Source organism: Athene noctua, chromosome 3 (assembly GCF_965140245.1).
Source record: "Athene noctua chromosome 3, bAthNoc1.hap1.1, whole genome shotgun sequence".
Lineage (NCBI taxonomy): Eukaryota > Metazoa > Chordata > Aves > Strigiformes > Strigidae > Athene > Athene noctua.
The window spans coordinates 53,998,039-54,025,134 of NC_134039.1; the positions used below are offsets into that span (position 1 = coordinate 53,998,039).

General features: G+C 38.3%; 1 protein-coding gene across 2 annotated transcripts in view; it reads left to right on the forward strand.

Moving 5' to 3' along the window:
• NELL2 (neural EGFL like 2) overlaps positions 1-27,096 on the forward strand; it is a 162,711-nt gene that overhangs the window by 90,074 nt on the left and 45,541 nt on the right. For both annotated transcript variants that reach the window (XM_074903011.1, XM_074903010.1), the window contains exon 14: positions 26,622-26,744. In XM_074903011.1, coding sequence (XP_074759112.1) covers positions 26,622-26,744 — 123 coding nt within the window. The remainder of the gene's footprint in view (positions 1-26,621; positions 26,745-27,096) is intronic.

Here is a 27,096-nt window from a genome sequence, read left to right on the forward strand (position 1 = left end):
AATGTTCCTGGGAGGAATGTATTTTTTCCTACTAGACAGATACGTCAAATAGGATTCAAAGATGTGGCACATTCTCTCAGTGAAGAAAAACATGTGTAAACAAAATACTATTTTGTGTGCACAGGGGAACGCATTAGCTTTCTATAAGAGGATATATTTCTTCACTAAAATTTGGAGTTCATGTTATCTAACAGTAAGGCTGGCTGTAAATGGATGAGAGTATTCAGAATGTGGAGACAGCACTGAGAAGTTCACTTCTAAATTTATTTAATTCTGTCCATTATGTCTTGGCATTTTTGAGCATCAATGATATGTCTTGGTACAGAAACAGCGTCTTCACAAACTGCCATAATTTGCTTGACCAAACATGCACAGCACTAAGGGGCATGGATTTGAAACCACGTATGTGTGGTTTTTGTGTATACTGTCTTACCTGTACTTGACATTCCTCTCACATACACTGGCAAGCACTATTTTACTGCAGTAAGCCAGTTCTTGAAGCACCAAGTTATAGGCTGCTTGCAGCACGTCCTTTCTGAAGCAACCAGTATGTTTCTGATCACTCTCTCATGTTTCCCACACTCTCAGTTGAGTAAAGCAATTGTTTCACTACCTACTGAGTGTGAATGTTGGGATTATTTTAGGATTGGCTTTATCTAAATCACTGTGATACTTTTTCTGCTTTGCTTCCCTTAACGTGTGTTCTGATTGAACTCTCCAAATGGTAATTCAGTGCCTATAATGAAATAAAGGTATTTCTCGACACTCCATTCGACACACAGTGCATTCCTTCTATTTGCTGATATGTATGTACTGTTGTGAAATTCAGTGTAGTTCAAGAGCTCTGGACAGTCAAACTGGTGTAAAACTTGCTGGAAATCCATTACAGATGTCAAATTCCGAACTGAGTTTGACTCCACATTTGTAAATAGTAGTTTCCTGTGAAATCAGCCTGATGGGTGACAAAATGAATTATTTCTTTTCCACCTTCTCTTGTTCAAGCTGGGAAAAGTTAATGGAAAAAGAAGTGAAGTAGGTGAAATCGTTTTGTAAGATTTCAAATCTTAAGACTCGCTAGGCCAGATGAACTGTAAGTCATGCAGTGACTTTCTGTATGTCTGAGTGATGCCACTCGCTGTTATTTGGGACCTGGAGTTTTTCTGAAGTTAAAATTATAGTGAATTTTGGGTACTGAGAGGCAACCAGAAGGATGCAGTGCCTGTTGGGTGGTAGAATTTCTATGAATGGCAACATAATATAATTTAGTCACAAAACAGTTGCATTTTTGTTCTGGTTCCACAACTAGTGTGAGGCACCTCCACTGGAGGCACTGGTCAGTTACTGAAGTGCATAGACTTACGAGACTCTTGCATGATATTTCCATCAAACAACTAGTGAGTGAAAGGTTAATTATGTTGTAAAAATAGACGGAAACACAAGATACATTCAAAGTCATGTGCTTTGGTCAGTAAATGGAATTTCATGCTAGTTTTAGTCTCTATGAGTGACATTGAGAACATTTACATTATAGTACTGTATTAAAACAGGTGGCAAGCGTATATATTTGTACATGAGACTGTCCCTCAGCATATTATTTTCTCTTTGCTGGTTTTGCCATCTATTAAAGCTCCTGATTTTGGAGACTTTCATGTCTACCTGTTTGCCCAGAAATAAATCTAAGAGGTAAAGTGAACACAAGTAGAGAGGGCATGTTGCTGTGTCTTTAATATGGAGTCTGTGGAAGTTTTGAGCTACTAGATAGCTTAGTGTTGTCTTTCCTTAAGAGGCGTGCTCTGTTCTGAGAACCAGCAGAAGCTTGGTGTAGTAGAAATACAGACTGTGTTTTCAGGACATTGCTGAAAGATGTGTATGGTAATAAATCAGTGCAAAATAACAGTGGGAAGGGGTTCATGATGCTAATGACAGTACTTTGCCATCCTGCAGACAGACCAAGAGGTTTAGTCTAGGCTGTTATGCTTGAGTATAGCTGACTTTTCATAAGCATGATTTTCTCTTACAGCATACTGCAATATTTTAAAGCAAGTAGTTTACAAGAGAACTCATTATACTTCCCTTTATTGTCTTTTTTTTTGTTTGTTTGTTTGTTTTTAATTTAAGTGATGCCTTAATGACATTCAACTAAACAAATGATCTCTAGGACTTGAGAAGGAAAAGTATTTTCCAAATATGTTTTGTTTAGAGAATCAAGGCAGTAAAGTGTGTTAGGGAGCTCAACCTGTCTCAGCCAATCTTGCATCTGATCTGTTTAAGTCCACCAATGTAATCTGCCTTTTATGATTGTAGAAAGCAGCAACTAAAAATCTTTGTGCTTTGAGAATCGAGATGCCACCTTGTCCGTGCCTAGCACACCTCGCTGTGTATCACGAGCTCATGGCCCATTCACTGCAGCTGGGATTTATTTTGGTTAAGCTCAATTTTCTTGTCATGACGGTCCTAGTTCTTGAAGTCAAGGGCATAAACCAAGCCTTTTTATCTGGCAGAAAAGCAGGACAGTAGGAGAAAACCAGTCATGGTAGACCAAAGAGACAGAACTCTGCTAATTAAGGATGTTTTTGAAAGGTTTTGTGAAGAGTACCCTGTTTAACTTGGCATGTCTCTGAAATTAAGGCTGTGCACTGTCCTTAACAGAATTTTCAGGGTTTTCCATATTTCTTTTTTGATCTAATAACTAGATTTATTGTAGAAGCTGCACAGAATATTTGATGTATTCCATAGTCTGTACAAAAACCTGATGTTTACGTCTGGCAAAAATGAAAAGTGGGAAAGATGTCTGTAAAAAGAATGGTATTTTAGAACTAATTCAAACACTGATATGCAAAATATATTTACATTCATGACATTGGATAGTCTCTCTTTTATGTAAATCATGTAAAAAGAGGGTATTGTAGGACATAACTTCTGCATTGCTCTTTTCTATTTTCCTTGAGATAGCTGGTTGCATCAGCTTTGATAGCATCAGTTCTCATCTACTGCAGAAGGGTATTATAAAGATACCTCTTGCCAGCTACTCACAAGAGCCAGACTGTGGAAGCCTCATACACATCTCTTGTGTGCAGAGGCAATCCTGAGTATTTTAGGGGCACCTTGGTCCTGCAAGCTTACTACAAAAACTACCAAAGACTCCAGGACTTAAGTTGGTGTGATTGTATGGTATGCAATTCTGTTCAAACCTCTCAGTACTCATGTACAGAGAGTCCGATGCACTTTGGTTTTTGCCAATGTTTGCGACTAAATTTAGTCATTTAATCCTCTTTTGCCTATTGAAGAATTTAAAGTTCTTGGCAAATCTCCTCATTGACAATCCTGTGTTTAACTCGCTGGCTGAAATATCAATGAAACTGAAAAGGAGTCAGACTTTTAAACCAGTTCAAGAATAACAAGATTAGGACAAACAATCAACAACTGACCTCACGTGTAACTAAATGTTAAATTTAAAAAATATATTTCGGGTTGCATTGTACTTGCAATGCTGTATAATTGAATCCAGTTATGGAACTGTAGCTTTGCATAAAATAGCTGATTAGTGTAAACTGGAGCAGAAGCTGGTAGCACATCCTTGGGAATGTTACTAAGCAGGAGGAAGATGTTCTGTAGCATGGCTACATATGTCATGTGCAGTATGTCATTGTTTGCACAGGATAGCTGAAGCACAGGAAGGAGATGTTGAAAAATTATACCTGAACCTTGATTAGGCAGGTTATGATGTGAGTGATGTCCACGCAACTTGCTGGCAGAGTAACATAAAATGCCTTATTGTTCAATTCTGCACACACATATATAATTTAGCAGTCATTGATCAAAATAGAAAAGAGACATAAAATCAGTGACATTGAAAGGTTTTTCTCCTGCATGAGACATTTGAAAAGAAATCTGTGCTATCTACCTCTGTCAGAGTCCTGGGCACAAAAGACTGATTTAGACAGCATATAGCTGCTTCCAGAACAGCTCCAGCCTCTTTCTTCCTTGGCATGTTTATTGCAAGTTTTACAATAGATCTGAATTACATTTTGATTTTCTCAACAAAGGATGTAATGAAGACATCAATTTCAGATTTTGTTATTTGTATTCATCTTAGAAGCAAGATTCACAGGGTTAGATTGAGTTAGTCACAACCGTATTTACACAGAAATCTGTTGTTCGTGACCGATTTTATGTTCAGAAATCAATCATAGCTATGAGAAGGGGAGAAATGAGTCCTAAGATGCACCCATATGCCAAATGGGTGCACAAACTGCAAATTAAAGGTATAAAAAATATGCCCTGGGGTACCATGTTTTCCCTACACTGGTATTGTCTCATTCCCCTTACACTTTGCTTCACAGAACCTGAAATGTAATGGTGTTGCGCTGGGGGAAGGAAAGCAGAAAATGGCATGAGTCTCTGCTGGGGTAGTTTATATGTTGTAGCAGTATGTTTCACTATCACTGTTAGATATGATTAAATCTGAATGCCTTATTATTTTTCTGGAATAGTAACACTTACATCCTTACAATACCTGGGATTACAAAATTGCATGCACTGTTTTCTTGGCTGGAAAACATATTTCCTTTTAGGAACAAGGATGCATCCAGTGTCACCTTCAGTCTTTCAGGCTGCTGTGTAATTGCAGCTGGTAGCTGTGCTCTGAACAGCACAATACATGCTCTTCCCTGCACTATTCATTTTTTTCTTTTTCTTAAACGGAAAAGGGAGAAGTTAGGAAATGAGAGATGAGAGCTCTCTCTTTTTCATGCTTGGCTCTAACACTGAGGAGTTCTGCCTAGCCACAGTGGATGGTTAATCAAGTTTAGTCTGAACAGATGCCTTTAGTTTCCTGCATTGGGACCACTCACTTCTCTACGTAACCCATCAAAAATGGAACAGAAGAAAGAAGACCCTGTGAGATTTAGTGCTTCCTCCCTAGATTGTATTAAGGCAGAGGAAGATGCATGCCATGATCTGGAGAAGCCATGGATTTTCTGACCCCCAGATGATGTTTAAAGATCTGTTTCTGTGCAGTCTCGTGGGCCACCTTCTCTTACTTGTTTTCCAGTCAGCATAAAAGAGGGAAGTGACATGGAAATGCTAGTGGTGTGCTCTGCTTCTCTTGTGGGTGGAAATCCACAAGATGATGCGGGGAAGGTAACACACCTGATGTTACCCTCACAGAGAACTCCTCCCTGGGAGCTGTTTCATGTTTCACACTTAGCGCTATTACAGAGGGAGGTGTTGGGACTCTCCATGGGTACCCTAGGATGGTGTCTTCAGTTGACTCTCCCTGTACATGTGGTCTGGGTAAGATGATAAACGACCGAATGCAAGACAGACATATTAAGTATGAACTGTGTTAGTATGTAAGCCAGACTCTGAATTAATATTTGTACACACTGTCACCTATGTGGTTTAGTAAATTATCTATTATTTGTTTCTTTTTAAAATTTTTTTTATTTATTTTTTGTTTTGAGAGAAGTGAGTAATCTACAACTTTGTACCCTTACACCAGTGAGGTTTTACAATTGTGCTGTACTTCAGCAGAAAATACATGTGAACTCTTAACTGATTAATTATTAAAAGCATATCAGGCATGTTGCAAATCGTGGCCTACTTCTTCCAAGTGTGGTGGTCCAGCCACGTGAGCTGCAATGTCTGCAGCTGTGTGGGACCGCTCCCTCATGCAGAGTTAGGCACACACGTACATGTTTTAAATGCATGCCAACCTTGTAACTTTTTTCATAACCATTTTGCTAAATCCATAACAGAAAATTTTGTCTTTCCTTTTCATTTCCACTTAAGCCAAGTCATGCTGATTTTTTGCTGCTGCTTATTTTTAGAAAGAAATAGCTCAGAAGCCAAAGGAGATGGCAAAATAGGTGGAGATTCTATGTCTGTGAGGCTGTTATTTTGCATTCCAGCCTGGTACTGTCACGTTCGTGCTCCTGGGTTTGTTTTCTGACTTCTAAATAAAATTGTGAAGGATTTTTATATAACACAACATGACTGGTGGGAACATTTGCAGGGTTTTTTCTTCAGAGACTAAATAAATGGAAGGGATACAGAGTACTTCTTTAGAAATAAAAGGATTGAGTGGAATAGATAAATGGCTTTGGTCTTTGGACTTTTTGACTTGGCTGTATGGAAGGCCTACTCAAAGCAATGAGTGATGAGTTGAACTCCTTGGGCTTTAGGTGTATCCAACAGGACCTTGCTAGGCCTCCCTCCTCCTCCACCCCAGCCTAAGTCTCAGAGATTTTTCTAACAATATTTTTCGGAAAATGGTGTCAATGCATTCAGCAGCATTTAATTTTTTTCTGCAATAGTCTCTCACACTAAACTGAAGTCTAATAATTGTTTCCACACAAATTACCAAGAAACGTGGAGGTAGCAAGTTGAGTGACACCTGAAATGTTAATTCTTTGGAATACTGGCAGATCTGCATATTTTTCAACTCAAATTAAATCACAAATCTGCTGCAAATTGAAAGGAATTCCAAGACCAACATTAAAATAATGAAGGGTCTGGGGAGATTGACTGGACATGTGGGTTAAAGATTTAAGGAGAAAAAGACACATTTATAATGATGATGAATGTGCAAAAAGTAGAAATTATTATAACAATAATACTAATTAATAATTACTTGGGGGGGTTCGATAGTAAAGGGGAAAATGTAGGGGAAAGGCCTGAGTCACTTCAGGCCAGTACTTTTTGACATTAGTTTTTCATGTCTGACCCATGTTCTTTGATCTTTAATGATACTGTGAGGTCACCAAAACAAATCCACCTCAACATAGTGCATAGAAGACTGATTGTCACGTTTAGCCCATTCAGCACTCATGCCTCTGATACTCTCTCACCTATATTTGTGCTTATTTTCCCATGCAGCCATTCATGTTTTCCCACTTTGATTTCCCAACAGGCCACTTCTTTATGATTTATTTTGCATTTGCTTTGCCCACAGCAGTCAAACTGGTGTCCTTCCTAGGCCCTCTGGTTGGTTCCATTCTTGTGGATAGCTAGTTCCATTCTTGTGGATAACCAAACAAACTACACACCTGCTTAAATTTCAGCTAATGTCACTGAAGTTGGCCCCACTTAAGAAGATACCTGTTAGTTTGGTGTATTGCTAAACTTTGATACATGGTGGGGATTTTGAGTGTGTGTTTATGTGTGTGTGTATGAAGAAGGATTTTCAAGAAACATCTCTGGAATGCTTCTATATCCATGCTCGTGCTGGGTCAGGAGATGACAGGCTAATAATGTTCTCCAGAGAATGATGGACTCTTTTCTTTTAGAATTGCCCAACCTCCTCCACTGCTTTTGAACATGAAGTGTTGAAAGTATAGTTATAGTCCTATAGTCTATATAGAAAATGAAGTTACCTTTAGAGGCTTCTTTCTCTTTTGTCCCCATCTTTGGAAGCCTCAGTATTATTTACAATAAGAAAATCTGCTTTATATATGCCAGTGCCCAGTTCTCACTATCCTATCAGCTTGGGAAATAAACTCACATCTGTGATTTTTGGTATGGTCTATAGCCAAAGGTTGGGTCTTCACAGAATCACGGAATCATCTAGGTTGGAAAAGACAGTCCAACCATTAACCTAACAATGACAGTTTCCAACTACACCATATCTCTAAGTGCTGTGTCACCCCAACTCATAGACACTCCAAGGATGGGGACCCACCACTTCTCTGGGCAGACTGTTCCAACATCTAGCAACCTGTTCTGTAAAGAAATGCTTCCTAATATCCAGTCTAAACCTTCCCTGGTGCAACTTGAAGCAGTTCCCTCTTGTCCTATTGCTTACTGCTTGGTTAAAGAGACTCATCCCCAGCTCTCTGCAACCTCCTTTCAGGTAGCTGTAGAGGGCGACGAGGTCTCCCCTCAGCCTCCTCTTCTCCAGACTAAACACCCCCAGTTCCCTCAGCCGCTCCCCGTACGACCTGTGCTTCAGACCCTGCACCAGCTTTGTTGCCCTTCTCTGGACACGCTCGAGTCATTCAATGTCCTTTTTGTAGTGAGGGGCCCAAAACTGAACACAGGAATCGAGGGGCGGCTTCACCAGTGCCGAGGACAGAGGTCAGATCCCTTCCCTGTCCCTGCTGGCCACGCTATTGCTGACACAAGCCAGGATGCCATTGGCCTTCTTGGCCCCCTGGGCACACTGCTGGCTCCTGTTCAGCCGACTGTCAACCTGCACCCCCAGGTCCCTCTCTGACTGGCAGCTCTCCAGCCACTCCTCCCCAAGCCTGTAGCGCTGCTGGGGGTTGTTGTGGCCCAAGGGCAGCCCCCGGCATTTGGCCTTATGGAAACTCCTGCAGTTGGCCTCAGCCCATGGCTCCAGCCTGTCCAGGTCTCTCTGCAGAGCCTCCCTACCCTCGAGCAGATCAACACTCCCACCCAACTTGGGGTCATCTGCAAACTGACTGAGGGTGCACTCGATCCCCTCGTCTAGGTCATCAATAAAGATGTTAAACAGGAGTGGCCCCAAAACCGAGCCCTGGGGGTCACCACTCGTGACCGGCCGCCAACTGGATTTAACTCCGTTCACCACAACTCTCATCCAGACAGTTTTTTCCCAGCAAAGTGTGTGTCCATCCAAGCTGCAAGCAGCCAGTTTCACCAGGAGAATGCTGTGGGAAGTGGTGTCAAAGGCCTTACTGAAGTCAAGGTAAATAATATCCACAGCCTTTCCCTCATCCAATAAGGGTGTCACCCTGTTGTAGAAGGAGATCAGGTTTGTCAGGCAGGACCTGCCTTTCATAACCCCATGCTGACTGGGCCTGATCATCTGGTTGTCCATTATATGACTTTTAATGGCACCCAAGATGACCTGCTCCATGACGTTCCCTGGCACAGAGGTCAGGCTGACAGGTCTATAGTTTTCTTTCTTGTAGATGGGTGTCATATTTGCCAGCCTTTTTGCCACCTCTTGCCTCTTTTTCCTTCATTAGTGTAAGTCTTCTGAGGATGCTTATGAAGAAACAGAGGCAGCTTTTTTACAATGCTAATGCAGCCCACCCTTATCCCTCAAGCACAGATGCCCCCACTGTGAGAATCACCAGTCTGGTATCTGGATGGACTTGAAATGCCATGCGATTTTGTTGAAAACGTAGCTCATATACTTTGATATTTTATGATTCATATCAGATTATCAGGGGTTTTGCTGGCTGCACAGTTGTTACCCTTTGCTTCTTTAAGATACAGATATTTTTGAGGGGGGGGGGAATACACTCCTGTCACGTGTTTTATTTATTAACATAGTACTCTGACACACTTTCGATAAATGATTCCTCTTGGCATCTAGAAACTCAAGTTCATAAAAGTGCATCTGCCTGTTGGCTTCTGTGTAGATTTCAGTGGTTTATTTCTGACTTGTAAATCCATCAGTTGTTTGGGACATCAGTAGTCTAAGAAGTCTCTTTTTCTATACTGTGCAGCAGAAGTGACGTTTAATGGCAGGGATTCTTGAGAAAAAGTTTTGCTGGGTTGCTTGTGAGGATGCTGAAGGTAAAATCCATCTTTAATCCCTAGGGCACAAACTATGTAAAATTCCAGACTTTCAATACATCCTTTCAGATATTCAGGAAAATTTCATTGATAGGTTCTGATGTGGGGCAGGAAATGGGTGTGCACCAGTGTACTTTGGTAGGATTCCAGCTAGCTGCGATGTGTGGGTATTTTGCATTATCATGTATTAGTAGTTATTTTTGTTCCAACTGTACATTTCAGTTCCCACAAATGAGTTCTGAGAACTGAAAGGGAATTCTTCTCCTTATTTAAGATTAAGAATAAAATCTAGTTTACATGTGAGGGATGTGGGCTGTGTTTTAGCACCTGCACCATCCTCTTTAAGAGTGGTATAGTTGCCTGAGTTTTCATGAAGGAAAGCTACTGTAAAGCTGATGTAATCCAGAGTTGAATGAAACCATCCAGCTTCTGTGTTTAAAGCTGCATGCTTGTCCTCATTTTAATTAACGGTATACAATCGGCCTGCTTTTTCAGACACACGGGAGCATCCACAAGTCATCCTGAAGACACTAAGAGCTGATAGTACTTGGTACAATGGTAAATGAGGCCACATTTTAGTAAGTGACTAAATATGGCCACAAGATACAACTTTATTCAGCACTGCTATATACTGTTTACCCTTCACTGCTGCAAAGAAGTTAAAAAAAAAAGTCTGTGACCTCAGATTTTTCATATCCTTATAGTATACCAGCTTTGTTACTTGAAACTATGGTAATGTGAGACATTATGACAATAAAAAAGCTAATTTCTTCCTGTTTATTTCCCTTGACTTATTTTGATGAATTTAGGAACATTTCAAGTTTTCCTGAAGTTCTGCAGCTTGTTCAATAGCTGAGCTCATTGACTCTGCTTGAATAAAGACAGAACAATCATGCAGGATGGTGCAAGGGACAGAGCAATAAACAAGCATACTGACAGGAGCTTGTTCTGCCATCACTGGAGTGACATACCATGGCTTGAAATGGGAGATGTTTTAGTCAGCAAACCACCAGAGAAAGCATTCGGTTCTGGATTTGTAATGATGTGGGCAAGGTGAACCATGTGTCTTTTCCGTCTCTGATTTTGGTGATCCTCTCTCAGCTATATTAACAGTAACATGCATGCACATGCATTATCACACAGTCTAATCCAAACTCCACTGAGGCAATGGTGTCCAGCTATACTGTCAGGGTTGCTGTTAGGGATAAACGCTCTAGAAGTCAGTTTGTATGCACAGAGCATTTTAAACTCAAAACCTATTTGATTCTGATTTCAATCACTTGGCCCAGTTTCCGTTCTGCTTTATAGTATGTCAGCCTACGTGAAGCTCTCAATCCTCTTTCATAAATTCTCTTCAATATCCACTTTCTAGCTGTAAGATAATTCACAAAGCTAATAAAGGAATGATCATTCAAACTGAGCTTGTTGCTATGCGACCGCATTACTAAGATAACAACACAAGTCATTTTTATCTATCTGCTGTATCTTATACAGTGGAACTCATTTATGCTTTATTTGAATTGAAGGGGGTTATTGTTGACAACTTAGTTTTGAGGCGGTTTCGAATTGGAATGAGACTTTTTTTTTTACTTTCTAGAGGATACTTTTTAGGTCCCATTTCCTCCTTGGTTACTGACCCAGTTCATAACCACTGTTCACCTGGATATGCAATTATAGCAAGATTGATTTCTCAGCTGATCAAAATCCAACACATTTTTAAAGAGTCCCTGACAGAATATGATTTGAGTTGTTAAAGAGGGAATGTATTCCCTTGACACAAACATGAATGTATGATCTTAAGTACTGGATGCTTAATTCTCTTGCAGAAATAATTCTTTTACCAAGTGTATATATATTTGGTATATGTGTGTATATGTGTATCTATGTAGTTCTATCTATGAATACATTACGGAGCTGGATTCCCTTATTGGCCTTAGGCCTGAGGATGGTAAAAGGTATTATATCAAAAGCAAGTCTCTAACTATTTTGCATTTCTCCAGTTTCTGTGTACTTTTTAAAATCTAGTTTTCTGCAGAAGCAGATATCGTAATTGATTATTTTGTTTTACAAGGAATATATTTTTCATTCTTAGTGCAATGAGGAATTTTTCAATATATAAAAGAAGTACAGTTATCAACTTGAGAATATACTCAGTTTGAAACAATACCTCAGAAGAGAGTGAGATTTTTCTTTCATGTAAAAATTCTGAAATTACAGTACTTTCACTTTCAAACACTTGCATTGCTTAGTGTTTATCTTACAGTATTATGACAGACATCCAGTGTACCTCCTATTTCTCAGTGTTCTGAAACCCTCTGTGGCTTTCAAGCATGGAGCATCCCTTGACAGCTTCTACAGTGCAGTTATGTGCTGTATCAGTACAATATGATTGGAAATTAGAAAGGTGGAGGTAAAGCAAAATTAACTGAATATATTGTAAAAGTAGACAATCTAACAAACCATACAGCACTGAATGAATTATTCATTTCCATAGCTAATTACATTGACTCTTCAAGTTAGAATTTTACACAGGAGGTGGAATTCAGTTTGCAGTTAGGACACCCCCAATGTAGAGTCTTCATCTAAGCTCACATTGTAATCAGCAGAGGTCAAGGATTCAGCTGGACTCAACTTGGTTGTCTATTTACAGGTTCTAGGCAGTTGTCATCGCAGAATTAGCAGATCCGACACAAGACCTATGCTGTGGGTCTTGCACTTTTTGAGTTCTGCTGGATGGAAGTGGAGTAAGTTACCTCTTTCCATAGGTTTGAGCCCCTTATCTGTGAGCAACTGAATCCCATGTTAGGTATATATTTTACACTTACGGAGTTTTGCAGGTTACACTGACGGAAACGGGAATTTAGATATCTATAGCAAGATCTGGTTGCCTAATTATAGGTCTAGTGCCTTTTTAGATTCTGTGGTGTGTCCTGCTTGCTTTCCAACTGCTGTTACAGGCTTCCTGTAGAGCCCTGTGTTAGAACCTTTGCTGATGTCTTGGATATCCATGAGGTGCCAGGTCAGATGTGACTTGTTAGTTAGGTATATGTTTATGCAGTGGAATCTTGACCAGTAATATGCACATAGACACCTGAATTTAGATACCTAATCTGGAGCTGAATTGCACCCAGAACTACCAGAAACCAAACAGCTGCAATTTTTCTTTAGAAGAGTTTATGTACAAAAGACTGTAGAGTACATGAGGTATTATCTGATTGAAACTTCATCTGTTCATCCCAATACTGGATGGTAGTTGTGGACTGTGTGAATTAGGATGATGGTAGCAAGAGGATGGCTGGTATTAATTAACTGCAACATGACATCCTTTCACGGCTGGGCCTCCCGTGGACCATCCTTCTGTGGATGATCACAGACTGTAAAAGATAGACTGCAAAGATCAGGAAACACAGTAGGTAGCCTGGAGAACAGTTTATTTGAAGTTGTAAGGATCTTTCTGGCTCAGGAGATGCGAGTCTGCTGCTGTTTCATTGAGCAAGCCAGAAGTGAAGGAAGTTGGATAGCTCACATCTATCGTGTCTGCGCCAGCTGGTGATTGTCCCATGCCAGGAGAGCATAGCCTGTTTTCCGAGGGACTGCAGCCAAGGTCAGTGAGAAACTGGAGCTACTGTATGAAGCAGGACAGTTTTAAAAAAAGGAATAGTGGAGTTATTTAAGGCTATGTGGTCATGCAATATTGAAGTCAGCAGTTTTCTACACATTCACAGTAAAATCAAGGTGACTATGGGCATGATATAAATTAGCAAGGTTTTAAGGGTAGTGAATACAGCTGGCAGTATATGGATATAATGTCTGTCTATCATCGTTCTACTGTTGGAAAACATTTCCAATCTTAAGATAACACAGTTTTAAGAAAAGGCAGATGGTAAGAAAGATAACTGTCTGTCAAGGCTCATAAGAGGAGACATAACATTTTTAAATTTTGTCCAGGGCTTCAGAAGCCTTTTCTTTTAATGTTATAGCTGCAGTTTTTTTCTTTGAATGAATATGGAAGTTTCTCATTTAGACAGATAGGAATCCCTGAATTATTTCTGTTCAGACAATCTATGAGCATGGAAACTTTTAATTCTTTATAAACTGATTCCCACTGCATGCCAAATGGCATGTCCGATAATCATTGACTCCTGAAACAACTTAGAAGTGTCCTTTGTTTCTTCTGAAATGTTTATAAGAGATAAACCTGCTTTATGTTAAATGACAGACTGTTTCCTTAGCTCCTGTTTTATACTGTCAGTTACTATAATTTAGTATTTATCATCTTAATTGACAAATCCTTCCTTCCTGGGTTTGTCTGTGTGATAAATCTTTATCAATATTACTCCCCTTTGTCAGTCTTTCGGACTTATGATTATTGATTTACAAAACCATACTTCACTGCATCAAACTGCTTCTTCAAATAAGAAATTAATTTCTACAGCCAGAATGATTTAGAAGTGGCCTTTTGGGTTGCAACTCTCTCTTCCAGGTATTCTTCTTGAGTAGTGGCCTTACTTGTGGTACAGACCCCTCAACCACAGCAGGAGTTGCATCCTTGCTAGTCCTTCTTTGCACATAGATTATGCTGAAATCTACCCTGGAATGCATTGGTGCGCAAAGTAAACATATTGAGCTTATCCGCTTCACTGACTCATCTGGTGTCTGTGTTCCTATGTGTTATCCCAAAGAAAGGCTTATATTTTTAGTTCTGCATGTAACTTCTGATTCACGCTGAAATGTGCTGACAATTCTGCAACCAGGCTGTGTCTGGTCCTGCATGAATGCGTAGCATGGAAGCTAAACTCACACTTTTTCTGCCTTTGTAATTTTGTCTAAAACTAGTTTCAGTTCCCAAATTTGCTCTGTCTGTGTTTGCCAGCTCATCTAAATAAATAAAGAAGACAGAGTGGCAGGACCTCTCTACAGCATTCAGAAAGAGCAGGCCAACAAGAAGTAACAAATACTACCTATGGAGAAAATATTGGAACCCATCCTTAGGGTTTTGTTCTGCTGATGCCCCAAGGAGGACTGGCCAAATCATCATTAATTTGAAAAGTCACACTGATACAAAGGGCAGCATTGCTGTCTATGTTGTGCTCCTGTACAACATAATCCTAAGGTTCCTGGGTGAAATTTCACTTTTCTTAGTGAAGTTACATATTGTGAGAGTGTTTCTGAAACTACTGTGTCTATAAAAGATACTTGATATTTTTCCTGAGGACATTCTCAATATACAGAACTGTTCTGTCTTGTCTTTTTTTTTTTTTTTTTTTTTTTTTAAGAAAACACTAGTGGTTTTGAGGCATCTTCAAGGCTGAAGTAGAAAACTGAAAACAGAAATTATTTTCAGAAATGGTAATCAATTTACTTTCTTGAAAGCAGTCCCCTTTACAATTTATGTAGTCAGATGTGCAAAAATTGAGGCCATCCCCATCAAATAACAAAAACCTGTGAAAATCTCGATGTTTCTATTGAGAACCAAGAACTCTGTCAACAACCTTAGCAATAAAATAGGAGGCTGCTCTACCTAAATGGTTTGTAGGAGTATTTCTAGGAGTATTTTTCTTTCTGACAAGCTTCCAAATCATCTTAAAATGGCTGTAGCTGTTTCCTACTGTTGTTAAATGCTGTAATCTTTTCACATAATCTTAAGTATATTCTTAGGAGAAATGGTGCAAGGAGTTGTATCTATTTTATGTTTTAAAAGTAAAAGATATTTCAGGGAAACCCTTGCAGTCAGCTGGCTTGATTGGTCTGTAACTCACATTGTTCTAAATCAAAAGTCACTGTTGTTTTCTGTAGGTGTTCTTTAAAATTGTCACAACAAGGCAATGAGAATTAAGTATCTTGATGTTTTATCATTTAATATTTTTTATCTCATGTTTTGGTTTGGGAATGAGCATTTTGTGAAAATGTCAATGTACTTATTTATTTGCATTTTATTCCTTCATTTTATTTATCTGTTTCAGTGTGTTTCCCTTCCAATATATTAATAAAATAAATGTGTATTTGATTTAAATGGGGAACAGAATTTCATTGTGAAAACTTCATTCCTAATGCAAAAGAATATTAGAGTGGTAGACTGTTTAATCAAGCAATAAAAGATGAATTTATGCTATCCCAAATATCTGTCTTGGCAGATATTCGGGCTAATTTGTAAATACTTTCTAAGTTAATGTCCAAGTCACATGGAAATGGAGATTTGGACTGGAGTGACAAAGATAAGCAGCTCTGAGTCACACAGATCAATCACCAGGGAGAATATATTGTCAGAGACAGTAATTACAGCAGGTAATTGTGTCATTTACCCTGTTACAGACCAGTAAATACGATGAGTTTGGAACATACCAGCTGTCACACAGTGTTAACTTTGATATTCAGGGTTTAGAAACCTGTGGTAGAATCTTCTAATGACAGTCACACTGTTCAAAGCAGGCATAAACGACCAATTCTTTTGAAGATAAGAGGCTTGATATCTGGGTAAGTAAGGGTCCATCAAGAATAATCTGTTTTAATTTTTTCCCATGTTTTTAACAAGTCTGGAGTGTGCACATGCTTGGTGAGAAGAATTGATTACCTTATTCCTAGCCTTCAGAAGGTGAAAATGGATGTAAAATTCAGCTTAACTTCTGTCTACATCACTTTAGTGTCTGGGACGTAAATAAAGACTGTGGTTGGTGCTAGCCTGAACAGATATTCCAATCTGCTTTGAATACTCTGTGTTTATTCACTTTGTACACCTTCCATGGAGTGGGCTTCATCTTAGTTTGAAGTCCTCCATCTCAGCATCTCAACTTAAATAGTGCTTAGGGATATGGTGTAGTTGAGAACTGTCAGTGTTAGGTTAATGGTTGGACTAGATGAACTACAAGGTCTTTTCCAACCTAGATGATTCTGTGATTCTGAAGTAGAATTACACCAATGAAGTCATCCTGGGATGACAGTAGTATTAGGAAGATTGAATATCTGGTCAAGGCTTGCTTTTTTCTTAGCTCTGTAGTTTGATTCTAAATTCATATTTTGAGTATTTGAGACCTGAACAATACTGAAGACAATGTTATCTGTGGTTCTGCTTATTAGAGCAATTCATGGTGTTCTTAAATAAGAGCGAATGTCATGGCAGAATTTTTCAGATATGTAAAGTTTGCTAAGATGGGCTTATGCAAATATTTATTTATCAGTATAAATTGCACATAATTATCCATATATGTAAGCACAGAAATAATTATTGGAAGGCTTGATTTGCCCTAGCAGTTGGACTGTGGCAACAAAAGCATAGTGTGAGCTAGAAAATCTACCTGTGAAACAAGTAACTTAGCCAGGGTCAAGTTTTGTACCATTGCAAGGTGGGAAAGGAAAGATGAAAGCTAGTTTCATTGCATCTCCATTACTGTGCTGTGCTGTTTTGTGTTAGAAGCAGTGCGGACAACTCTGCAGATTATCTCGTGGCATTGAGTACCATGTCTGAACTGCAGAAGCCAGGAGCACTTGCTGGCTTCCAAGGCAATGTGTGTGTGTTAGCTCTTCCCTGACACTATGCTGTGGTGTGAACGGTCTGTACCATTCTCCCCAAGTGCTTTGTTTCCAGGGCAGGCAGCTTAGGTGGCAGAGTTTGTGAAGGATACGTTTGCTGTGCTGTTTTGGTGTGCCTCCATAAACTATCAGGGAGGATGCACCCTAGGGAAAATTTGGAGCATCACTAGAGATGGTATCAAGGCTGACCTAAGGGCAAAGCATCAATGTTGTTCTGCTTTACCATCATGGAAACGTATTTTGGTCCCCATTTTCAAGTAGAGAGCCCTGTTCAGAATCAGGTGAGCAACACTGAAGGAAGGACTCCTTGCTCCATAGAGCTCAAGCATTACAGTTGTCTTATCAAAAATAGTACTGTCTTACTTGATATCCAGTAAGTCATCTGAGTGCCTGTGTCACAGTACTGCCAGGGAAGTAGGAGGAACCATCTCATGCATTAAGAAATCTCTCTGCTGCATAAGAGGACAGAAAACCCATTTGTTTCTTAATACTTATGATTAGGTAAGTTGCTCCAGACTCCTGCAGACAAGACCAAGATCAAAGCAACAGCAGCATTTCATCTATCACTGTGTTGTTTCTTGTTTTCTTCACCTGACAAGCAGTGTCCTTGATAATGTTGCTGCATGTTGTACTGTGATTTCCTAGGAGGCCCTGGAATGAGTTGGCAAACCCTGATCACGATGCTTTCCCCCCAAAATAGGAGAGGCACCAGCTCTCTCTAGAGAGCTTTGAATACGTCTATGTTTAATCAAACCAACTTTGGCCAGTACTTGATTGCTGAGACATCTTTCTGCTGTCCCATTGTATATCCATCTTGTTAACTCTGTGCTGAAAAAGTGTTGTTCAGAGGTGTTTTTATGTAGCCCTCTGGTTATGTAGATGGTCTGTAAGTTGTTACTAGTGAAATATGAGAACACGCAGCAAATTAAGAGCCTCAGCAGCAGTTGGAGAGCTACCTTACTGCTTTCTTTGTATGACAGAAGTGTGTGTAGGATGGAGGCCATATATCCAACATATATCTGTTGCTGGTGGCAGACTTGTATAACACAGAGCCTTTTAGTAAGGAAGCAGTAAATTAAAAGGATTTGCGTTAGGAGAAGTAGTAAAATAAACACTTTTTACTTGGCTGAGGAAATGGGAGTAGCATAGTTACAACTCTAGTCTGGCAATTCTACTAGCAATAAAGTAGGGAGCACTACTATAGATGTAGAATTTGCTATCATTGCCACTTTTGACAACATAATAGAAGATTTTGAAAGCATGAGTTTATAGTAAGTGCCTGTGAGATTTTGTGCACAATGCAAGTTGAAATTTAAAAAGATTTACCTAGGAACAAATAATGCATCTGGCAAGATTTTAAAAAAGATGAATTTATGGAGAAAGTCTACATAATGAAATACCTTTTAAAAGATAGAAACCTTGTTTTAAAATGTCAGTGGTAAAAGAGACAAGATACTAAGAGATCAGTTTGTATTAAGGCAAGAAAGAAGTAGGTGACAAGGTCATAGACCTTATGTCTAGACTGAAATCTCTTAAGATGGGATTTTCAAAATCATTTTGCATTTGCATTACAGTCCTGCCATTGAAATCAGTGGGAGTTACAGATTTTCCTTTAGGGGAAACAGTTAGGCCTATGTTAAGTGCTTTAGAAAATCCTTCCGTTAAACTTTTCTGTTCAAGAAGGAATATAGAAAATGGCACACATGAAGGAAAGTGGGGATAAATTGAAGCTTTTTTAACTTTAGATGTCATACTAAATAATCTTCAATATATTTCCTCTGCCTAACTGGTTTAAAAGTGTAAAAATTTGCAGGATGTTAGATGAAGTAACTGATTAAAATGACAATAGAAGCCTCCACGAGATGAGTGTGAGTATTTTACAAAAATGTCTTGTTCCATGAAATTGGAAATCACAATTACAATACCTTTTGAAGATGAGAAACTTAGGTAGGTTTAAGAAAGTTTAAATAATTTGCTGAAGAGCTGTGAAGGAAGATGGAGGGAGTAATGATAGGCCTGCCTTGAAATATGTATTTTATCCATCAACTTGTTTGTTGTCATGGAGACTGAGAATATCTTTGTCTTCCCTGAGTTCCAGGAGATCTTGGCACAGGCTTCTTGGTGAGCAGGTACCACAGGAAGTGTGGACCGGTCAACATTCAAATTGAGTGTTCAGCTTTTCAAGCTGAGGAGAGTGTACCCTGCCATAAAATCCATTATTAGAGCTACAGAATTTGGAATTACTAGTGAACAATTCAGCTAAGATTTATGTATCCCTTTAGTCTAGGAGAAAAACCCAGATCAGGAATAACCCAAAAATAAAAGAGATTTTGTGTAAAGCAAAAAGTCTTAAAGGGTAGGAAAAAAAAGTATATGTCTCTTTGGCTTTGGCATGTGAAATAGTTTTCTTTAGATGGAAGTCTGTTGTGAAATAAAATGTAAAATTGAAAATCTTCTTAGAACAACTTTTGATAATCTAGTGTTGACTAGGATTACAATGTCCCGTATTTTTGGAAGTTATATTTGCATATAAATATGCAGTATTTTTCTAGGAATTTTTGGTCCCAGGTTCTTTCTTGTGCTCTCCACATTGGTAAAGAACATGCACACATTAAAAGTTTTGGCTCTCTATGAGAGAAAATAACTTTGCAATTGGAAATAGGAGGTGTTTTAGGGATGGATTTCATCATCATATTCAGTGTCAGGATTTGTCTTGTAAAACTATATCGGTTCCAAAAGTCCAACTCAGTCCATGACTGTCTAGAGTCTCATCAGAGCTACAGCCACCTCAGTGCTTTCTCCAAAGCTCTCCCAGCCTTACAAGCAGATGCAAAGAGAGTGAGTGCCTGTTCCTTCTCTTGATAAAGTGTTTTTTTCAGCTGCTTTTAATCCTGCCTCAATAATTGCCAGTAATATAGATTTCCTGTTATATTTTCTTAGTAGTATAACTAAGATGTAGTCTTGGAGCTTTCTTATAATGAGTATGAAAAGGAACACTGGATTTTTGTCATATCCCCAAGTGGATTTTCTTCCTAAGGTTTTATTGGTTTTCCTTTTGTATCATATTAACACCAAATATAGAATAAATAAATAAGCTAATAGATAAAAAAGAGAAGTAAACATCTGGAAGAGAAGATGATAGCAGCTGTTCTCCCCGAAGAACAACAATGGACTAAGAAAGTACGGACAGAAACAGCATTTCAGAAAGCAGGATTGTCTCTAAACAGACCTTGAAAATAGAACATGCAGATGCCAGAGCTATTTTTATCATCAACATAATGACAAGAAAAAAGTAGGAAAATTCTGGACATAGTTCTACAGAAATTGTTTATGGCTGCACTGAAGAAAGAATTAGAAAATGAAGACCAAGAGCAGCATGTATATATGGGAATGGATGAAGGTGAAAATCAATTAAGTAGCAGTATTAGCAGTGGATGAACTGTTCTAGGAAGACCTGGCTTTTCATATCCCCAGATTTGAACTGAGGACAGCTGCTGGTGGTCATTAATTAGTGAGTAATGACTTAAGCGTTAACTAATGGTAAACTGTGTGATGGTAACTCTATGAGTAATTAAAGCATGGGTTCCATTTTGCATTTGAATTAAGGAATATCTGTTGAAAAATTAATTGGGATATACATGAATTGGGGAATCTCAATCCACAAATTAAACATAAATATATGGAAAACATAGAATCGTAGAATTGTTTAGGTTGCAAAAGACCTTTAAGATCATTGAGTCCAACAATTAACCTAACACTGCCAAGTCCACCACTAAACCATGTCCCTAAGCACTGCAGCTCACATCTACACATCTTCTAAATACCTCCAGGGATGGTGACTCTACCACTTCCCTGGGCAGCCTGTTCAAATGCTTGATAACCCTTTCAGGGAAGAAATTTTTCCTAATACCCAATCTAAACCTCCTCTGGCACAACTTGAGTCTGTTTCCACTTACCCTATTGCTTTTTACTTGGAAGAAGAGACTGACACCCACCTTGCTACAGCCTCCTTTCAGGTAGTTGTAGAGAGCAATAAGGTCTCCTATGAGCCTCCTTTTGTCCAGACTAAACAACCCCAGTTCCCTCAGCTGCTCCTCATAAGACTTGTTCTCTAGATCCTTCACCAGCTTTGTTGCCCTTCTTTGGACATGCTCCAGCAAATAGTATAAGTCAATAAATTTACAGTGTTCGCTCTTCGAAAATAGTGTGCATATAATGAGACTTCAAGTAACCCTGCTAATTAGAGTTTAAACTAGTTAATATGAAGTCTTAAAGAAATTAACCATCTGTCATTTCCCAAATGATCTTAATGGAATAAGTCTTCCAAACTACCCATATAATTACTACTAATTTTTGTCTTGTACGTGAACAATATGAGGGGAAAAAAGCTTGTAATTAAAATAAACTGTAAGTGGGCATTTCAGTATGTCATCTGTTGATAATTTAAGTATTTCTTACCTGTTGTCACTGCCACATCAGATGGCTATCTGGTCACCACAGTTCTATACCATATCAGTGGGAAGGAGACAGGAGGCTGAAAGTAGTTTGAGTTCAAGAATGCAGAGTCATCGAAAGAAGAAAATACCTAATATATTTTAATTTAATCCCGGTCCACAAGTTTCTCACTCAGAAATGAATATCTGTTGCATTGTGTTACAAGGTTACAATTGAAGGGGTGTATTTTATTTACATTTTTGTGAACTTTTATGCATTCCTGTGCCTCAAGTGTGATCTCAGCTCTTATCTTCCAGTGTTGGTAATGGATAGTTGAGGAAAACTATTTGCATAATATTCTTTACCCATAAGTAAGTGATGCAACCCAGTCATCATTCCTTTTTGCTGTTGGATTGGATTCTGTTATTTGTTTTTTTTCTTAGTAATTTGCAGAATTTAGATGTGCACGGCAAATATTGGGAAGGCTCGCAGTATGCAAGTAGGAAATGTACGGACTTCTGTTTATTTTTAATCATGAAATACACAGTAGGAAGGATAGGGACTGATGTTGCATAGTGCTAGGACGATGACAGTGAGGCAGGTGGCACACCTTGTGGACAGCATGTTAAATTTTACTAAGTTCTGCAAGAATCTCTGCGCAGATAATAAACTTGATAAGACAGATCCCCAGCTGTCATTACATTAAGGTATATCACAGGGTGAAGTGGGTCCTGATCAGTTTATACTATCAGTCTCTCTAAAATGCACTACTTCACCCGAGATATCCCTCTGAAGTAACAACATTTTTGTCAAGCAAATCATATGGAATATTCTAGAATAGTATTTCAAAATGAACCAAAGTAAGATTAAGTACATCACCCTTACTGTATGTGCATATATATATATATGTATGTATGTGTATATATATATTTGTGTGTATTTAATCTATTTGCTGCACACCCAAATATGCATAAGTGAATTAATTGCACTGTTACATAATTTTTGCATCTCTAAGTCATCTGTGTCAAAAGAATTATTTAAGCACTTATTGTTGTTATTACCATGGAACAATAGCAAATTTTGAAGTTAAAAATTATTTTCTATCTAGAAAGACCTTAATCCAGAGATAGTTGAGTCAACATAAATACTGTATTTAAAACTTGTTTCCCAGAACAGAGGTTTTATGAATTTTATGAGCATAGAGTCCTGAACAGTGCAATATGAAATTTAGATATATTAGATAATAAAGCTTTAGAAGTAATCATTGAAACCAGTGCATTTGGTCTTTATATATGTTTATAAAAATTCAGGTTTGTTAAACATTAAAATGTCTTTGCAAAAGTAATTTTTATTTCTTTGTCTCTGTAATACTATTGTACCTGGCCTGTCCCCATCTTCATTATGGTGTGCAGTGAAATAAGTATAAAACTTTTGATAAATGTGTGTCACATGATTTCTAAAGGTGCTTGAAATAAATGCAATCAGCGTTGCTTCTTGCAGCATCAGAAATACATTTGGGCAGTACTGACATTTATAAATATGCAAATAATGTTTCTATACTGTTTTTTGAACTTAACAACCATGTTAATTGGTCTCTTTAAATGATTCTTTTATAAATTGCCTTTTTGCTTCTTTGTAATGCACGGTCCTGTCTGCTTCTACAGTTCCTGGTTTGGTATTTAAGATTACTGAACTCAGTCTCTGCAGTGTCTTCCTTATTTAAGGTGACTTTCCAAGTGTTTGATTAAAAAAAGAAACCAAAATGATAAGCATGAATTAATGAAGAATTACCAACAGAGCACCACCCTTTTTATTACCAATAAATATTTCTATCTTTAATAAAGCTGGACAGTCTATCTTGTTATTAATAGAGAATTCTGTAAGAAGCTGTTTCTGGTGGTCTCTGTAAGTTGGTGTGGATAGTGTGCCATGTGCTGGAAGAGTGAATGTAGTAAGATGCTTTATGTACAGCATTTTTTTGGATGTAGTTTAACCATTTGTAATCAGTCCATAAAAGAGCTAGTTCTGAAGTATAGGCTGACTGCTCTGTTCAAGTGTCACTGTAAGAAGGAATACAAAGAAGTACTATGTTTCAATGATTTTAATTGTGTTATTGAAGCCAAGATCAGATGATACAGAGCAAAAAATCTAGATGGATTGTAAAACATCCTGATTCTTTTTTTGTAGATTTTTTCCATCCGTATTGTTTAAAAATCTCTGCTTCTTTAACTGAATCAAAATTTCCTCTTAATCTGACATTTTCCTCCTAAAAAATGACATGTAAACTTCAGTCCAAAAATCATTTATCAGACCTGTGAGTATCTCATGAGTCACTAATATTTGATTTAAATAAAAATAGACCTGAAGTTTGAGCAGATAACCACAGAAGTAGAAGTGCTGGCTGTTTTGAGACAGTTTGGATTATGTGCTGGACCCTCTTCCTGAAATGTTAGCAGGCATCCTCCATGAACTTTCCTGCAGGATGATAAGAAACACTGAAGTTTCTTACGTAGGGTAAGAAACCAGGCATATTATCTTTGAATCCGAGCTCCATTACTTAGCTGATGGAAATTTATTGATACTGTACACTTTAAGAAAAATCCAAAAGACTCAGTAGCCCAGAGAGTAAATGTTAGGAAGGCACACTCAAGCGTGACAGTCATCTTTTTATAAGAAGGACATACATCTGTGCAAATGGTCTTGAAGGCCCCAGTACTGCAAGGTGTTAGAAATACGTTTAATACCTTGTTGTAGCAGAATACTGATAGCAGGTTTGCTTGGCATAGAGGCCACAGCACTTGCCCTGCCAGTGGGTGCCTTGGTGGGCTTTCAGAGCTGCTCCAGCCACATGCATCGAGCCATTCCTTTTATTGTGACAGTCTGTGATCACCTGCTTTCCTCTAATATACTCTTAGCCCTAACAAAGAGCTGCCGTACATGCCAGGGATGCTTTTGCATTCCTAAGGCATGGGGTGGATGGCTACACTTCCTCACTGAGGATGATGCTTAATTTGTTAAATTAAGTTATTTGAGCTGAGTTTACCAGTGTGATGTATTGTTGCACAGACCTCCTGAGATACCAAGATAATGACTTTGCAAGATATTTTGGCCTGCAAAATGCATAATGTTACACACTTCCATAGTTATTTTCCTGTTGTATGTTATACAGAACCTTTAAAAATGAGAAAATAATTTATATTTAATATTTAAATAGCATACTATATTTAAACAATATCATAATATTAACACAAACTAAGAAAGCCAGGCTATTGTTACAGTACAGATAACATTTTTTACCTAATTTACATGTTTATTATTTTTCTTTTATTTCATGAACTGATTTAGCACAAATACTGTTTCAGCCAGCATAAGAAATTTCACTATGTTAGGAGGTCAGAGTCAAATATTGTAATAGGATTTTAGAGGGGCTGGATCATTTGGTGTACAATAATAATTTTAGTTATTCATGCTGAGAGCAAAGTAATTAAATCTCGTGCTTCAGGGCAGAGGCCTGCAGCCCATATTCTGCTATATCCAGTGAGAGACCCAGCTCACTAAATGCTGGTGCCTCGGTGCTGAGGGTTGAGAGCATTGTTGGTGATGTGAGAGACATGTAAGTGCTTATTTAGAAGAGGGATATTAGATTAATGTTATTAAAAAACAAATAACAACAACAACAAACCCACCAAAAAAATAATCTAAACCTGTGTAGTGTTTAAAATTGATTAGTTATGTTGCAGTGACTTTTTTTCCCCTTTTAAACACCAGGTACTTGCCATTACTTGAGGACAATTTACATCTACTGATGGATTAGAGATGTGCCATTCTGTCAGTTTTATACTCCTACAGTTTATGGCCATTATTGAAATAGCAAGTTGAACGTATCCATAGTGGTTTGCAAATGTTAAGAAATTAATTTTCCTGACAACTCTGTGGGGTATGTGCAGACTTCAGCTCCTTATTTATAAAGGGAAAGATTCAGAGCAGTATGACATACCCAAATCTGGGGAAGAAAGAGCATTCAATTCCAGATTTAAGGTTTGTGTCAGCCAGAACTGGCATAAGCTGCCCTAATAAATTTTGCTAAAACCTGCACAGAATGATGGTGAAAAGCTCACGTGCAGGTTAGTCCATGTGTGGTGATTGAAATTAGGTGCCTTCATGTTCCTCAACAGTTGGTTTTCCTGAAATTGAAATTTCAGGGGTCTGAAATGATTTATGGATAGATGAATACTGTTGATTTAAAGAAAATGCAAGGAATATTTCCAGAAGACAGAATCATTTCATTTTGATGCCTACAGACTAAGATCTTGCATTTTGAAAATGCAAAGCATTTCATGTAGCATTTTGAAATTATACTTTAGAGCATTTTATTTTGAAATTGCATTTTCTATTTATTAAAAATCACAAACTAAACTATTAAAATGTTCAGTAACCTAACATTTATACAATAACTTTTTGTTTCAGATTAAACAGTGCATTGCAAGTTAACACAAAATCATATTGTCCAGACTTTTCATTTATTCTCAAAAGGAGTATTTCCCAGTATGTCTACATCAGGTCACCAGACTGGGGAGTCTCATCCATTGCACTCCAGTGCTAGGAAGTGCCATGCTAAAAGTCCCTTGAACAGCAGGCAGACCTTTCTTTTTGGATTATTTGTTTCATCTGTATAAAGTGCTGCGTACACACTGAAGGGCTATGTTTTGAAGTCCTGCCTTCTGCTAACTGTATCTTTTGCAGTTTGAAGCATGTGTCTCACACCATTAGTCATTTTTGTAAAGGAAACCCTATAAATCCCTCATAAGATAAACCTGCATGAATAAATTATACAGTAGAACTAGCATATGGATTTTCTGTATGCTAGCCAGCTTTTTGGCAAACATTTATGAGAACACTGTAGCCTACATCGAAAGTGTAATGATTGTGGCTCTCTGTTAATGAAAGTGGAATTATGCTGCAGCATGGTTATCACGTACACTGGTATGATAAAAATATATACCTTGACTATCCCATGGTTACATGCTCACATAGCTCTATTGTCAGTAACTACTATTGTGTTTATCTCTTTTTAATCTGGAAACATATATAAAGCTTTTATTTTGTTGTGTTTTAAAAACTCAGGACTGTCTCATTCTTGTTTCCTTTTTCAGAGCATGACGAATGTATAACGAACCAGCACAACTGTGATGAAAATGCTCTCTGTTTCAACACTGTGGGTGGGCACAACTGTGTCTGCAAACCAGGTTACACGGGAAATGGTACCATCTGCAAAGGTAAGCCATGAAAACCCTGGAGTTTGGCAGTGTTTGGACTGGGTGAGATGCTTTGTCATAGTTGATGCAAATCTGGTCATGTGCCTTGAGAAAGACATATGAAATGCTAGGCTAGGCATCTGGGTCCTACACCTATAAGATTTTCATAGGCAGATATACACTGACTTTGCGGAGTTCACAGTAATTTGAGCATGATGTATGCATAGATAGCACGCTCTAAAATTTGTAATAGTTATGTTTCATTTTTGTGTCAAGTTAACAGTTTCCATACATGCTACACCATTCAGGGAAGCTCACAGTTACCAACAGTTACAGATGTGAAAATGTTGCCAGATCTACATTGTTCACGGTC